The following is a 17,926-nucleotide window of genomic DNA, read 5'->3' as shown; positions in this document are numbered from 1 at the left end:
GGAATTTCAAAGCAGGTAAGGACAGTGCAAGCAGGCTATTAGGCAAATTTGGCCAAAACAAAAACAAAGCAAAACACAAAAATAAAGTAGCAGATTTTCTGTTCTCTACTTTTTACTTTTTTCTAACCTGTACCAAAGCAAAGTTTTATGGACTAAATTTTAAGTATTTTTAAAAGTTTTCTTTTTTCTTGCAACTTTATTAAGGTATGATTGACTAATATAAACTGTATATATTTAAGGTATACAACTTGATGTTTATTTATTCATCTATTTATTTATTTATTTATTTTTGGCTGTGTTGGGCCTTCGTTGCTGCGTGCGGGCTTTCTCTAGTTGCAGCGAGCAGGGGCTACTCTTCATTGCGGTGTGTGGGCTTCTCATTGCGGTGGCTTCTTTTGTTGTGGAGCTCAGGCTCTAGGTTCGAGGGTTTCAGTAGTTGTGGCTCATGGGCTCAGTAGTTGTAGCACACGAGATCTAGAGCGCAGGCTCAGTAGTTGTGGTGCATAGGCTTCGTTGCTCCGCGGCATGTGGGATCTTCCTGTACCAGGGATCGAACCCGTGTCCCCTGCATTGGCAGGTGGATTCTCAACCACTGTGCCGCCAGGGAAGTCCCCAACTTGATGTTTAGATATGCATATACATTATGAAGTAAGCACCACAATCAAAGTAATTAACATATCCATCACCTCACATAGTTAACCATTTTCAATAACAATACAGTATTATTAACTATAGTCACATTGCTGTACATTAGATCCTCAGAATTTATTCATCTTGCATAACTGAATCTTTGTACCCTGAATCCCTCCTCCTCCAATAACCTAAGGAATCTCCCTCCAGGTCTGCTACTTATTAGCTATAGGAGCCTGGGATAGTTACTAAGGTCTCTGGGTTTAGTTTTTCCAGTGGTAAAGTGGAGATCATAAAAACAATTCAGAGAGTTGTTGTGAAGATTAAATAAAGTTGAACATTGCAAACAGCCCAATGGGCAAACACTCAACACCCAATCAATAATTAGGTATTGTGATTCTCATTATGGGGCTTTGACAAAAGTAATGCCAAACATATTGGTTGACTTGCGCAAGGCCATACAGTCTAGTGAATATCAATTCTCTTTCAATAAGAATAGAAACAAAACTTCTTAAGTGGTTTAACACTTTTAGAGAATTTATATCCCTTGTGATGCTCACAATGACTTTAGGAAGAAGGCGTAAGAGGAATTACCCTCTCAGTGTTATGGGTAAAGACATGGGCACTTAGAGAAGTCAAGTGACTTGCCCACCATCTCAACCAGAGACAGAACTAAAGCTCTGATTTCTGGTGGCCTAACCCCTCCCTTGTCAGACACTCCGTCTGACGTACTGACAGGATGCTTCTCCACGCTGATGGTTGGTAGGGCCTCAGAGAGCATCACATCTGAACAGTACAGAGCAGCAAAGTCAATTAATCATCAGCCAGAAACGATTATGGAGTACTTATGCTACACAAGGCCTTACTCACTTTTCTAATTAAGAGGCTTTATATTTTTTTTTTATAATTTTTAAATACAATAGCATCTTTCTGGAATTAAAACCTAAGGAGGGCAATATAAAAAATATTTTGTCATGGGGTGACAAAAGGAAAATTAAACAATTAGCAAAACTGGTCATGGCAGAAAACCAAGTGAGCATTCACACTCCTAGGAAAGAGGGGGAAACACATACAACTAATTAATATGTGTATTTTTTTCACTTACAAACTGAATATCATCAGAGACTAGGTAGGTGCAAGCTACCTGCTTTGAGATGCTATTTGCAAGCACATGGCAGTGACAGGTTAATGGCTAGGGTACATAGCCCCAGTAATGAAGGTTCAAGCTCATTAAAACTGGCACAGGTATTGACAGCACAAAGGAGTATGCCAAGGTGTTATCAACTGAAAGTGCAAAATGAGATCAGCTTTTAAATTATGTTTCAGAAACTCCACATGGCCAGTCAAAACAAAGACAAAAGAGTGTTATGTCATGTACTGGAGGTTCCTTGTGTGGAAAGGAGAAGCAGAGGAATTTCTGTGAAAGCTGACACCATTCCTTAGGAACTGTTTTAGACCAGAGTACCAACTGGTTTCTAACTAAACCAAAGAACTATTCAAACAGTGGCTTAAACCATGGTTTTCTGTTGACTTGGAGACAAAATGACAAAATCTGAGAACTAAAGTTGTACTCGGGATCATCTTTTACAATTTTCTATCAGTTATATGAATCCCACTAAGGTATCCTTATCACATGATCACCCAACCTCTCTATATTATTAGCAAGGAATGGAGAAATCACTATTTTTTACTTAAACCAACCTAGCCAAAAGATGGAAAACTACACTTGTTACATGTGACATATTGCAGTTGAGCGGACATCCATCCCTGAGGGCTTTCATTTTAAGTAACTCTAAAGTCTACATGAAAAATCGAACCCCTTACTCACAGGATGGCTCTTCATATCCAATGATGGTTCGGATAACACCTCCAATTCCTTGTTTCTCTAGGTCTGACTTTCTTCAACCATATTTCAGGAATTCCAGCTCATAATTCTGGGTTTTAACCTCCTTGCATTTACTCTTAAAGGTAAGCTATATCATTCAGAATTAGCACAGTTCCAGAAACCAGCTATGATCAGCATGGAATACTCCCCTCCAGCACATCTCCAACAACTGCTCTCCTTTTTCTCTCTGCTTCATTTAGATTTATTCCTTTCACTTTTCCAACCTTTAGTATTTCACACTCATATTTGTATCCTTGGATGAAGAACTACCATAACATGCTGGTAATCATTCACATATTGATCATAATTACTTAGAGGTTCATTATACTATTCTTTTCACTTTTATGTATAACGGAAAAAGTTAAATTATGAAAGTTGGACAGTAAGTCCCCTACATATGAATGTGTTCTGTTCGAGAGCACATTCATAAGTCCAATTTGTTTGTAAGTCCAGCAGAGTTAGCCTAGGCACTCAACTAACACAATCAGCTATATAGTACTGTACTTTAATAGGTTTATAATACTTTTCACACAAATAATACATAAAAACAAACACAAAAATAAAGAAAGCATTTTTAATCTTACAGTATAGCACATTGAAAAGTACAGTACAGTAACAGCTACATCACTATTGCTTTTACACTTGTTTCTGGACATCCTGGGCTTGAAATAAAGATACTGCACTACTGTACTCTATACAGTACTGTACAGTAAAGTACCCAAAACCACAACCACTTGTAGCATGCACGTGACAATGTATGCCAGACACGTGAACTAACTTACGTGATTGGACATGCAAACGCACATTCACATCTTTGAAAGTTCACAACTTGAAGGTTCGTATGTAGGGGGCTTAATGTATTAAAAATGGCACAATCAGAATATCCTCTTCTCAGACCTTCCACACTGCGCAAAAGTCCCAATTCTCATTTGAAACAAGACAAAACTAATATTTTAACTCATAAATAGATGCACAGGGCATTAAGTCATTATCATTATTGATGATAAAAATGTTGGCATTGGGGCTTCCCTGGTGGCACAGTGGTTGGGGGTCCGCCTGCCGATGCAGGGGACATGGGTTCGTGCCCTGGTCCGGGAGGATCCCACGTGCCGTGGAGCAGCTGGGCCCGTGAGCCATGGCCACTGGGCCTGCGCGCCCGGAGCCTGTGCTCCGCGGCGGGAGAGGCCACAGCGGGGAGGGGGCCGCGGACCCCCAAAAAAAAAAAAAAAAAAGTTGGCATCTTACATGACAGCATAAATTGAATTATCAGCTTAACTCGTGTCATTTAGCAAGTCTGTTAGAAATTGAAAGGGAGAATCAAATTCTGAAAGTGATAGCAGAGAACTTTAAAATTCTACTACTACTATTACAAATAATAATAATAGTAAAACTTCCACTTAAATAATAATAATAGTAAAACTTCCACTTAAACCAGGTAATATGCAGTTTAGAAGTATGCATTCTAGCCACATTGCCAATTGCTTTAGGGCCAGTTGTGCTACCACACATAAATTTGGTTAATTCCAAGTAAGAAAACTGTGGAGACCTCATGTGTCATTCAGTCAAAGAACCACTGATTAAGAACCCAGGGTCCAGCAGACTGAAGGTGGTGAGGTTTTCCCAAGGTGAATATTCAGTTACTGAGCCAGGGCTCCTGAATCGCAGTGTAATACTCTGTTTTCTATTCCACATTAAATTTTAAATTCCACATTAAGTTCTGTGTGCATCTTATTTCAGAGTTCTTGTATAAATTGATTAAAGAAGTTTCACTTTTTCCTACATTAATTATATAGCTTATGCTTAATCCTGTATCTGAAAACTATTTTCTCTATGTTATGTGTCTTTTCTTGATATTGTAGTCCTTAAACTTATATTTGTTTACAGTTACTACGTTCATTGTTGACTGAGGTTAACAGTAGAATATGTGAACTTAAAGTCTGAACCTGCCTCCTTCTAGCTGTGTGGACTTGAACAAGTCACCTGTGTACTTTAAAGCTCAGTTTGTTAATTTATAAAATGAATATATCTCTACTTAAATTAGAGAACTAGAAACATTTGTATGATAAATTAAAAAGGCAAGCACAGTTCCTAGCTACTATTAGATAACCTCCACAACACATAACTTTTATTATTGGCATTAATAATAAATTAATGAAAGCCGATATTACAACTTTTTTTTGCATCCCTACAGTACTATATAAAAATAGTATTTAATTTTTATCAAGAACAAAAATAAAAGATAAATATAGAAAAGAAGTAGAATTAAACTGCTAGATATACTATTATGTGTACCTCTATGAGCACACATGAAACCAGACCACTGTGAACACGATGGACCATTTCAGTTTGAGTAGATGCTTATGCATGAAATAACTTACTATAGAGAATGTTAGCCATTTAATGATAAACAGAATTATCTCAAGCAATTCTTCTAACTAAAGACTTTCTAAAATGTACTTACGTGCTTAATATTTGTTTACCCAACATAAAATAGTGGAATAGTTGATCGTGTGTCATCTAAAGGTCCCAATGGCCCATACAAACTGACTTCATGACGAACGTGATTAAGTAAAATTAGGCTTAGAAAGAAATGCACACCACCCCCCAACACACACACACACACACACACACACACACACACACACACACAAGCAGAAAACATGACTCAAGCAAAGCAAGTTGAATTAAAAGCTTAATGTGTAGTGTAAAATGTGACTTTATTATAATGGTTTGCTGCAAGACCTTTTTTGGAAACAGTTACAATCAATGACACAAAAATGATTACATTTTCTCAACATAACCAAAAAATTCTAGTCCAATTCATATAGTCAGATATGAGTCAAAGGAAATCTTCCCTTATTATTATCTATCTTTCCCATAATATGTCTTTCCTTAAGCCATAGATGTGCTTTTATTGGTTTATAAACATTATTAAATGTTAGTTTAAGGACAACAGAAAAAACTCACCTAAGACATTTTCTCTACTCTGATGTATCCTACCCAACACTGAACATGGAAAACCTGGATTCTGGCCAGAGCTAAGTACTGACTTTGAATTGGGAAGGAGTGCAGAAAAGCTGTTAGTGTCTCAACTTACTCATCTATAACACAAAATTAATGTCCACCCTACCTCCGAAACAAGGTTTTTCAAAGAAATGCAAATAAGTAACATATGTTGAAACGTCCTAGAAAAGTAGAAAAGTAAACGTAAACATGAATTATTATAAACATATTAGGTGAAATTCCTGTTACTGACATCTCCCATTCTAAGGAAAATAACACAGCTGGTAACCATCAGAGCAACTTCAAATTCTTCTGTTTTAAAATCATAATCTAATAATATGACTCTGCTAAAGGAGATCAAAGTATAACAAGTACAGTAAAGTAATAGTATTAATATTCTAAGTATATACTAATCTGAGTTGACTGACTTTTTTCACCATTAATTTTAAACACACACACACAGGCACACACAGAATATTACAGATACTCTTACATACTATGCTAATTCCTATGCCTCTGCCATAATACTTCCTTGCTCTCCCAGTGATGTACTCTTTCTTCTCCTAGGCTCATCTGACCTCTACACTGAGACTGAACTCCATCTTTTCCATAAAGATGACTGCAGTCATTCTTAGCTCAAACTGATCTCCAATGTCTTTTTTTGTCTTTTCTTCAGTAATAACCCAGGAGTTTATCACCGAATTGTTGTCTGATTATTTCAGGTATGTTATTTTCATCTAGTTTCTAAATTCCCTGGGTACCATAATCACATTTTATTCCTTTTAAACATGTCAGTGGTATATGTATATATTACTCATAACTATTATCACATATAAGAGAAAACAGTATCAAATAAAGGAAAGGCAAAGAGAATAAAAGAGTTCCAAAAGCAAAATGTGCTGCTGTGTGTCCTCCATCATAGTGGGGAGAGAAGTGTGGAACAGATGTGTTTTGGCTTCTGGGGAAAAGGTTAATCAAACCTCATCATGGTCTGAATAGAGTATTTCTTGAAACTCTCAGATTACCTCTACTTCCTACCCCAGTCACGGCCTTTTGATGACTAACTTTACTTCTTCAAACTCTGTATATCAAAAAATGGTACTGTGAACAATGAGGAACGTATTCATAATTTTCCTGAGCAAAACAACTGTGTTCAGTCATCTTTATAAACTTTATATGTAGAAGAATGCTTGGCTATGCTCGATAAGTATATCTTGAAGGAATATTAGATGAATAAATTGATGGAAAAATAGATGCCAGTGTCAAAGTATCTATTAATCTTTATTTGTGTTGACAAACCCAGTTCCTGGGCCAACAAAGCCAGCACCAACCGTGACTGTGTGGAATGCACTGTAAGTACACAGTCTGTTTTACTGCAAACCTTTTAAATGTCAATGAATCCTACCTGGAATATACAAAACTCTGTGCAGGGCATGTAATTGGAATTCAATAATGCTTGCTGACGAATCTAAGCATAACTGTTTCATACCACTCAGGCAGACATTTTTTCCTTTTAAAAATCAAAATATAGTTTTCTACTTTAAAAAGTTGGTTGTGGGGCTTCCCTGGTGGCGCAGTGGTTGGGGGTCCGCCTGACGATGCAGGGGACATGGGTTCGTGCTCCGGTCCGGGAGGATCCCACATGCCGCGGAGCGGCTGGGCCCGTGAGCCATGGCCGCTGGGCCTGCGCGTCCGGAGCCTGCGCTCTGCAACGGGAGAGGCCACAACGGTGAGAGGCCCGCGTACCACACACACACACACACAAAAGTCGGTTGTGGGCTTCCCTGGTGGTGCAGTGGTTAAGAATCCGCCTGCCAATGCAGGGGACACGGGTTCGAGCCCTGGTCTGGGAAGATCCCACGTGCCACAGAGCAACTAAGCTCATGCGCTACTACTGAGCCTGCGCTCTAGAGCCTGTGAGCCGTAACTACTGAACCCATGTGCCACAACCACTGAAGCCTGTGCACCACAAGAGAAGACACCGCAATGAGAAGCCCGCGCACCACAACGAAAAGTAGCCCCCGCTCAGCACAACTAGAGAAAGCCCATGTGCAGCAATTAAGACCCAATGCAGACAAAAGTAAATAAATTTAAAAAAATAAATTTATTTTAAAAAAGTAGGTTGTAACATAAAAGTTTAGCTCTCATAATCTAAAATTTGGTTTATATTTCCAAGTCCCTTTAAATACTCTTAAGTAATCATTGTATTTCTAAAACAGAAATATTATTTTCCTAAATTTTTCCCCCGAAATACTAACACTGGATTTTATGAGTAAATCCTTTTCCCTACTCCTTCTTTGCATTTAGTATAAATACACTCATTTTAACATAAGCTGGAATCTTAAAAATATTTTCTTAAAAAGCTATTTAGATTTAAATTTCAAACAAAACTATGAATATTTGCAGTGGTATGTAAAGTTACCATAGTTTGATTTTTTTATACTAAATACTTTTATTTTGTTTTTGATTTCAAGTGCTTTTAATATAGATTATTTTAAACTTTGGTTAAAATATATGGAGCATGTAAATCATTTAGCAATAAAGAGAACATTTTTGGTAATCTGCAGAAAAGTAAATATGCTTTAATGGTATACTTCTGTAAGCACTTCTTTAGTTTTGGCCGGAAATGATCTACTCTTGATCTACTCTTGATACTTTGACATACATTACTTTAAAAAAGAAGATCAGCAATGATAACAATTAATTATATTTTTAACCTAATTTTCAATTCTTTGAGCTGTGAGTCAGGAAATACAGATGTCATAATTTCAATAACCTATGTGTTTACATTACTGGGAGGGGAAAAAGAAACAGTAAACTACAGGGAATACTCTGCCTCAACAAACAAGGAGTAAGAGTGCTATTATAAGAATCTGTGCCTTTTAAGATAGTCCACCACTGCTCTGAGAACATTTTTATTTTAAGGAGAATTTAGTAGATTTTTACATGTTATAAAAATAACAACATAAACAAAAACATTAAAAATTTAAAACATTAAATCAATTATAGAAAATTATTTAATATGTTAGCATATTTAATTCGGATATAACTTTTGTTGCATCTACAAGTGTGTGATACAATTGGGAATGTACTATGCATATTATTCTGTATTCTACCCTTTCCATTTAATATTTTATTCCAAGCATGTTCTAATGTCATTATTTTTTTCAAAAGATCAGTTTCTATGGCTGTATAATATTCCATTAAATGGATGTAAAATAATTTATCTAACCACATACTTACTTTTGCACATTTACTCTCTACTCAATATTTTGTCCTTATAAATTATGTTTCAATAAAAATATAAATTTCCCTCATAGTCATGAATACAATTCTACTTTTTTAAACTATCAGCTTGGTTGATGTTTATAAAAAATTAGGGAAAAAATTAAAAATAAGTTAAAAGAGTTAAAATTCTGACCCAGAGCTGGGAGTGATAATGCTGTCAGAAGTGTAGCTCCCTGCACACAAAGAAATCCAACAGTTTCTGCAACACAACCAAACTGAACTGATGGACAGAAGCCTTTGCATGATAAAACAGTGCCAAACCAAAAAATAACAAACTAGATTCATTTGTCCCATTTCCCTAATTATGAGTAAATATTATTGATATTATTTCAGTAATTTGTTTTATTTTTCATGAAGATGACAACAATGGCTTTTCACTTTCTATTCAATATCCTGGATATAATTCATCAGGATGAGGCTCCTGGGGCATTTATAAAGGATTATCAGGTGCCCAGAGCATCTCTAAAAGCTATTGTCAGGATAATATAACATTCTAATAACCATTCTAAGATCTATTTGGCTCCAGATTTTTGCTTTTTATTTATGTTTTCTTAACTTTTATTTTTTGCCTTTACCTTTTTATCTTCACTTTTTGAACATTTTTGCTTATTTAATTTTCACTGTGCTTTTGCCTATAGGAACTATTATCCCCACTTTAGATGAAGAAACCAAGCCTCAGAAGACTTTAAAAAATTGCTGCAAGACTCTGGTTTGTCTCTGTTTAAGGACTTTTCCTATTTCAATATGTCATACTGTAACACATCGTTTGAAAGTTAACAGGTTTAAATATCTATTTTTGAATATCATATGGTAGATGAGTTCAGCTGTCTCCAACATTGTCTGATAAAATTAAGATTACATCCAAGGGGGAGAACCTTCAAGACGGTGGAGGAGTAAGAAGTGAAGATCACCTTCCTCCCTACAAATACATCAAAAATACATCTACTGTCACAAAGAAAGAAAACTACAGGCCAATATCACTGATGAACATAGATGCAAAAATCCTCAACAAAATACTAGCAAACAGAATCCAATAGCACATTAAAAGGATCATACACCATGATCAAGAGGGGTTTACCCCAGGAAATGAAAGGATTCTTCAATATATGCAAATCAATCAATGTGATACACCATATTAACAAATTGAAGGAGAATAACCATATGATCATCTCAATACACGCAGAGACAGTCTTCGACAAAATTCACACCAACTTATGATAAAAACCCTCCAGAAAGTAGGCATAGAGAGAACTTACCTCAACATAATAAAGGCCATATATTACAAACCCACAGCCAACATCGCCCTCAATGGTGAAAAACAAACCATTTCCACTAAGATCAGGAACAAGACAAGGTTGCCCACTCTCACCACTATTATTCAACATAGTTTTGGAAGTTGTAGCCACAGCAGTTGGAGAAGAAAAAGAAATAAAAGGAATCCAAATCAGAAAAGAAGTAAAGCTGTCACTGTTTGCAGATGACATGGTACTATACATAGAGAATCCTAAAGATGCTACCAGAAAACTACTAGAGCTAATCAATGAATTTGGTAAAGTAGCAGGATACAAAACTGATGCACAGAAATCTATGACATTCCTATACACTAATGATGAAAAATCTGAAAGTGAAATTAAGAAAGCACTCCCATTTACCACTGAAACAAAAAGAATAAAATACCTAGGAATAAACCTACCTAAGGAGACAAAAGACTTGTATGCAGAAAATTATAAGACACTGATGAAAGAAGTTAAAGATGATACAAACAGATGGAGAGATATACCATGTTCTTGGATTGGAAGAAGCAACGACTCTACTCCCCAAAGCAATCTACAGATTCAATGCAATCCCTATCAAACTATCAATGGCATTTTTCACAGAACTAGAACAAAAAATTTCACAATTTGTATGGAAACACAAAAGACCCTGAATAGCCAAAACACAAAACACAAAAGACCCCGAATAGCCAAACCAATCTTGAGATAGAAAATCGGAGCTGGAGGAATCAGGTTCCCTGACTTCAAATGTAAATTGATACAGCCACTATGGAGAACAGTGTGGAGGCTCCTTAAAAAACTAAAAATAGAACTACCATACGACCCAGCAATCCCACTACTGGGCACATACCCGGAGAAAACCATAATTCAAAAAGAGTCATGTACCACAATGTTTACTGCAACATTATTTACAGTAGCCAGGATATGGAAGCAACCTAAATGTCCATCAATACATGAATGGGTAAAGGAGATGTGGCACATATATACAATGGAATATTACTCAGCCATGAAAAGAAACAAAATTGAGTTATTTGTAGTGAGGTGGGTGGACCTAGAGTCTGTCATACAGAGTGAAGTAAGTCAGAAAGAGAAAAACAAATACTGTATGCTAACACGTATATATAGGGTCTAAAAAAAAAAAAAAAAAAGTGGTTCTGAAGAACTTAGGGGCAGGACAGGAGTACAGACGCAGACATAGAGAATGGACTTGAGGACACGGGGAGGGGGAAGGGTACACTGGGACGAAGTAAGAGAGTGGCATGGATGTATATACACTACCAAATGTAAACTGGATAGCTAGTGGGAAGCAGCCACATAGCACAGGGAGATCAGCTCAGTGCTTTGTGACCACCTAGAGGGGTGGGATAGGGAGGGTGGGAGGGAGACACGGGAGGGAGGGGATATGGGGATATATGTATATGTATAGCTGATTCACTTTGTTATAAAGTAGAAAGTAACACACCATTGTAAAGCAAATATACTCCAATAAAGATGTTTAAAAAAATTATATCCAGGGCCTCACATGTGATCATTCATCCCAGCTAGACATTTTCCACACACACAAAAAAATAACCATGCAACAACTCACATGCATGATGGACACTGGGAAGGACAATTCTGTATAGATCAGAGAAAAATCTATGCACGCCCTGAGGAAAAGAACTGAAATGAAACCTCTACTGATTGTGGATCAAGTGGGCCCTCCTTAATATATCAAAGTAATATAATAGTTTATCTCATTATGCTAACCGAACTACATTGAGTTTTAATTGGATCCAGACAGTGTGCTAATTGCTGGGGTGACTCAAACATAAGTATGACACAAGTCCTATTCCTCAGGGTTTACTGTCTCTTGGAACCGAGCTGCTCTAAGAGTCATGCTGGGAGACTACACACAGCTGGGAAGTGATGGCCACTGGTCCACAATGCTGTTAAGTTGAGCTGAGGGTAAGCATTTGATGCTTTCGTAGCAATTTGACAGTGCCGCCAGATCCAAATGCATGATAAGTGGCCTAATTTAACTGAGCAGATGAACCCATGGGTAAGCCAGCAACAGACTAACTATACGCAGAAGAATCTCATTACATGATGTTGTGATTCAACCTTAGTCTTTCCAGTATACCCCAGATGTACTTAAAATCCAAAATATATTTTTTGATGAAAAGATAAATTATTTATAATCTACAGAATAAATTTTGAAATTAGCCAGTGGTAAAGAGTTGAAGATAAAGTTTAAAAATACAGTATCACTTTATTCGTTTTGTATAAAAGCTTAAAATGAACATCCTGAGATTGTTAAAATTGCTTTAAAATCTCCTTACATTACCATCATCCTTATTTTGGAGACTGATTTCTTCTCTCCAATAATATTATTTAAAAAAAATAGAGACAGTCTAAACATACATTATCCACTAAGAGTGGTGCCGTTGTCAATCTAACCTAGATTAGTTAACAAGAAGGAAGCAAGTTCATTTCCTACATTAAAACCTCTGAATACTGATATGCCAGTTCCTGTTCAAAACCTGAGAATTGGCATGTAATGTGAATAATCACTATTTCTCTCAATATTTGTTTAATTCTCATTTAGCAATAACAGAAAGTTATGAATATAATAGCAATCCTATTAGTCGCCTGTATATCCGCTCTCAAACAAAGTAATATATGAAATTCCTCTTTTATTCCAATGTTATGTTGGTACTTATTATATATTTTTGCAGTGTAATTTTAAAACAGTTAATTATAATGAGCTAAATTTGGGGACTGTATTTGTAATATTTACTTATTTTATTTTTCTAATAATTGATTTTATTGTATTTTTCAAAAACATTGATTCATGCCAAATAGGAAATACAAACAAAGTATTAAATTTTAAAACAGTGCTCTTTCACAATAGTTTTAGAAGCACTGTCTTAGAGGAGATTAGACATGTTATAATTATAATCAAGGAAGAAATTTCTATATGAGAGAATCAACCTATGGGGTTTAGAGGAAGATGATGCTGGCAGGAAAAAGAACTTTGCACCTGGGAATCAAGTTTCCAGTGGGACAAAATTGGGGCTGTCAGACTGGGGAGAGGGTTCCAGGTGGAGAAAGTAGTGTTGGCAAAGGCACAGAGTCAAAAGAGCTTTTGAGCCTTATGAAGAATATCAAGCAGTTCAATACCCCTGAAACATAATGTTAAGTAGAATAGTAGGATAGAGGCCAAGCTTGATTCTGAGAGGTCTGGAATTCAAAGGGAGGAGTTTGGAATTTATTCAATTGGCAAAGGGGTTCCTCTGATGGTTTTTGAGAAGCGTGTTTACAGTTTTTAGCTGGGCCTTATAAAGTTGTATTTGGCAGGAGACTGCTGGAGGATTGGAGACCCATGAAACTAAATAAGGAGTTTGGTATTAACATATATATGCTGCTATATATAAAACACATAATCAACAAGGACCTACTGTATAGCACAGGGAACTGTACCCAATATTCTGTAATAACCTATATGGGAAAAGAATCTGAAAAAGAATGGATATATGTATGTGTGTAACTAAATCACTTCACTGTATACCCAACACAACATTTTAAATCAACTATACTCCAATATAAAATAAAAATTAAATTAAAAAAAGAAAAAGTAGTTATAAAATCACATAAACATACATATTTATCGAAAAAATTCAGGAAAAAATGAATAAGCAAAAAGAAAAAAATATATATCAGGTCAAAATCCAGCCATCTGGAAACACTCACTGGTATACAGTAGAGACAGTGTGAATCACATACTATCAACTCTGTTTTAAAGACACCTTTGTTTACTTTTTATACCATAAACATGTAAATATGCTTATACATTTTTTTAGTGACTGCATAAGTTACCATTATATGGATGTCCTTGGGGTAGATGACATGACTGCAATATTCAACATGAAAGGATTAGTCACAGTGAGATCTGTACCCATGAGATTGTCACAGAGATCGTTAATGCATGTGTTAAAGATGTGGAATGGCATCTCAGAGTGAAACACTGGGAGAAGGTAGGCTTTATACTTCAACATAGTGATTAAAGCAGTCTCTACCTCTTATCAGCTGTGGCTTTGGATAAGTGTTTTGCTTTAGCCTCAGTTTTCTGGGGTTCATCATTATAACTTACATGCTATCTATGAAATATGTCTATAAAGCATCCAGGACAAAGCCTAGCGTAGAAGGCACTCAATTAATATTAGATTTTTCTTTGATGATTGATAGGTCCTCAAATGTACGTGGGGAGATGAATAATGTTAAAGAAGATGGATTTCCGAGTTTCAAGGTGACATAACTATGAAGAAGGTGCTATAAAAATGGAGATTTCAAGGATCTGAGCAGATTTGGTGCAAGGCAGTTGTTACGCTAACCATGAACACGAGCACCCATCCAAGGCTGCATTGACATTCACAGATATATTGTTTGAGAAGCAACATAATGAATGACATTGCTACACTTCAGCCTACATGTGTCAGGGCCATCTAGACGCCCCTCCTTCTCCTTGACCAGTAATGTATTAAATGCTCCTATGGTGACCTCCAAGAACTAAATGAAGCTTCCAAATGAGCTTAGTTTAGACTCCTTCAAGCCACTTATATACTATAGAAACCTGGTGAGACATGTCACGAGAATAAATAAGAAGCCCACATTTTACATTTAGATATAATCTGTGACAATGAAGCCAGGGTTACACATTGTATTTATAGTCCCCACTGTATTATCTGGCTTTGTGAGGAATACGTAAATAGGCCAAGTACCTAGTGATTGCCAGAAAGGTGATCTGGATTGGACAGAGGAAAAAATGAGCACAAATCTATTCCCCTGCTGGAAAAGCAACCCAGTGGACACAATCTACTGACAGTGAGTCAATTCTTTCAGTGGTATTTATAAAGACCACATGGCTCTAAGAGCTTAGATATTGTTTAATTCTGTGTAAAAGGTTGTTTTATGTCAAGTTCTTTTATAAATATATTTGATCTTAGGTTTTATTTATAGTATGATAATACACTGCAGCTTTGTCCCAGGATATATTTTCAAAATCAGCTTTACCAATGATTGGTAAAGAAATTATGAAAAAAAAATGATTAAAACGATTAACTCCAAATAATTTTATTTTGATATCTTGTGGAAGCATTAGAGTAGAATGTGTGCCCTAGATGTTGAAATGTGGCTTAATTTAGTATGCAGTTCGCTGCTTAAACACCGCTCCACTCCTCTGATACTTCGATATCAAAGTGTCAGTTACACACGGGAGTAAATGCCTCTTTAAATAGTTCAAGCTAACCTGAGAAGGGGGACGAGACCCATGATTTTTTTTCTTGTTTCCTAAAGTCAAAAACTGCACAAATTTCTATAGTTTGGTCAAAATCATGATGAATAAAACAGAATATTATTCATCATTTCAAATCTAATGACTCGAATTTTTTTGGTCATCTCCTTCAATAGAAAATACTTGCTAGCAAGTAAAAAGATGACTTACAAAATTACAATGGCACATTAGGAGAATGATTTGTGGGAGATCCACGAATTAGAGCAATGCTAGGTAATTCCATACCTTTTTTAAAATTTAGTAATAGTACTCATCTGAAATAAATCATAGTATACCTCTGAAATAATCATAGTGCAAAGGCAACAATAAGGCAAGACCCAAACTTATGAACAATTCAAAATGAAAATATACAAATAGATTAATAAAACTGCTATCTTGTTTTCTCTATTTGTAACATCATCACCATGAAAATACTTACCTTGCAACCAATTTCAACTGAAACCTGAGCTTACAGAAAAATAAAACTGAACTTCTGTTAAATGATTTCGTTCATTTATTCAAAAAAAACAAATCTTAAGTGCTTGCTGCTCTCCAGAAACTGTATCAGTGCTAGGTAAACAAGTATGATTTGCCTCCTGCCCTCATGAATTAAGTTACATTCTTTTTATAGCTTCCATAAATAAACATTTAATTTGCAGGCATAAATGTATTTAACTAGGATATTACAGAAGAAAGGATGGACTGTAAGTGAGACGTTATTCATTAGATACAAAGACAAAGCTCTTCTGAGCTATCATACATGTAACCTACTCTAGGCCTTGAAAACAAGCAAAGATATCATGTCTAAATAAAATGAAGGGCAAAGATTAACAGCTATCTAACCATGGTGATTAATATGGTCAGGCAAATTGTAATATTCCAGAAATGAAAACCTGACTTCCTTTTCACCAACACATTTCTTATAACTGGATTACCCAATAACTCCCCCTACCACCTCCCACAAAGACAAGTCAAAGTCCATGGAGCCACTCAGTGGTTTTGATTGACTGACTGATTGTATTTGTAATCTAAACTCTTTTTAAAACTTTTTGAAAATAGCAAAATCAGAAATAACCTAAGGAAAGCTGAGGTGATTTCTTTGCCAAGCCACAAAAAGCAAAAATGCAATGTGTTCCCATGCCCCTTCTGTCATTTCAACTTTGTAGAGTCAACTTTGTAGACTCTCAGACTTGAGAGTCTCCCTAGTTTGTGGCATTTAAACTTAAAAAGAAAAGCCACAAAGAGAGAGAAGAAAATTAATCTGATTGCCAAAGTTGAGTCAATTATATGTACGCTCCCAAAATCTATACTTCTACACCAAGGAGAATTACCCAGAGAAATGCTAGAGATGTAATACGTGTTTGCAGTCACATAGCTAATGATTCATGAGGCAAGAGCAGATACAGAGCAGTCAATCTAATGTTTGGGGGATAATTTTATTGATGAACTACCTTAGGAATTAGTTTTCTCTCACATGAGCCAAGGTATAAATTTCTGATTAAATGGTATCTGTAATCATTGAAGCATAATGTCAATTAAAATAACCACTGGTGGTCAACCAGTGGTCAAAAAAACCACTATTTAATTTTAATTATACAGAACTTGAAATAAATATAACATATAAGAATGTATACACATACCATTGATCCATCGAGCTTCTGGATCATGAAGCACAAATTCTTTCCTGAAGAGGTCTTCTAAAGACAACCTGGTTTCTGATGAATTTGTGAGTTCATCTAAAATAAAGTAAATTTTAGGTTAGACACATTCTCCCAAGAAGACATACAGATGGCCAAGAGGCATATGAAAAGATGTTCAACATCGCTAATTATTAGAGAAATACAAATCAAGACTACAGTGAGATATCACCTCACACCAGTCAAAATAGCTATCATCAAAAAATCCACAAACAATAAATGCTGGAGATTGTGTGGAGAGATACCATATGACTCTGCAATCTCACTCTTGAGCATATATCCGGAGAAAAACATAGTCTGAAAGAATACATGCAGCCCAATGTTCATTGCAGCACTGTTTACAATAGCAACCTAAATGTCCATCGATAGAAGAACAGATAAAGGAGATGTGGTACATATATACAATGGAATATTACTCAGCCATTAAAAAGAATGAAATAATGCCATTTGCAGCAACATGGAAGGACCTAGAGATTGTCATACTGAGTGAAGTCAGACAGAGAAAGAGAAATATCGTATGATATCCCTTATATGTGGAATCTAAAAAGAAATGATACAAATGGATTTATTTACAAAACAAACTTAGAGAATGAACTTCTGGTTACCAGGAGGGAAGGATGGGGGGAAGGGATAATTAGGGAGTTTGGGATTGACATGTACACAATGCTATATTTTAAATGGATAACCAAGAAGGACCTACTGTATAGCACAGAGAACTCTGCTCAATTTTATGTGGCAGCCTGGATGGGAGCAGAGTTTGGGGGAGAATGGATACATGTATATGTATGGCTGAGTCCCTCTAGTGTGCACCTGAAACTATCATCAACACTGTTAATTG

General features: G+C 36.0%; 1 protein-coding gene across 2 annotated transcripts in view; it reads right to left on the bottom strand.

The window, feature by feature from the left end:
• The window catches only part of DPP10 (dipeptidyl peptidase like 10), a 681,887-nt gene that overhangs the window by 483,933 nt on the left and 180,028 nt on the right, over positions 1–17,926 (bottom strand). For both annotated transcript variants that reach the window (XM_007456345.1, XM_007456346.1), the window contains exon 3: positions 17,032–17,127. In XM_007456345.1, the coding sequence (XP_007456407.1) occupies positions 17,032–17,127 (96 nt within the window). The remainder of the gene's footprint in view (positions 1–17,031; positions 17,128–17,926) is intronic.

The sequence above is a fragment of the Lipotes vexillifer genome, unplaced genomic scaffold (assembly GCF_000442215.2).
Source record: "Lipotes vexillifer unplaced genomic scaffold, Lipotes_vexillifer_v1.1 scaffold3, whole genome shotgun sequence".
NCBI classification, from domain to species: Eukaryota; Metazoa; Chordata; class Mammalia; order Artiodactyla; family Lipotidae; genus Lipotes; species Lipotes vexillifer.
The sequence above is the reverse complement of the archived record's forward strand: the minus strand, read 5'-3'. Positions and strand labels throughout refer to the sequence as shown.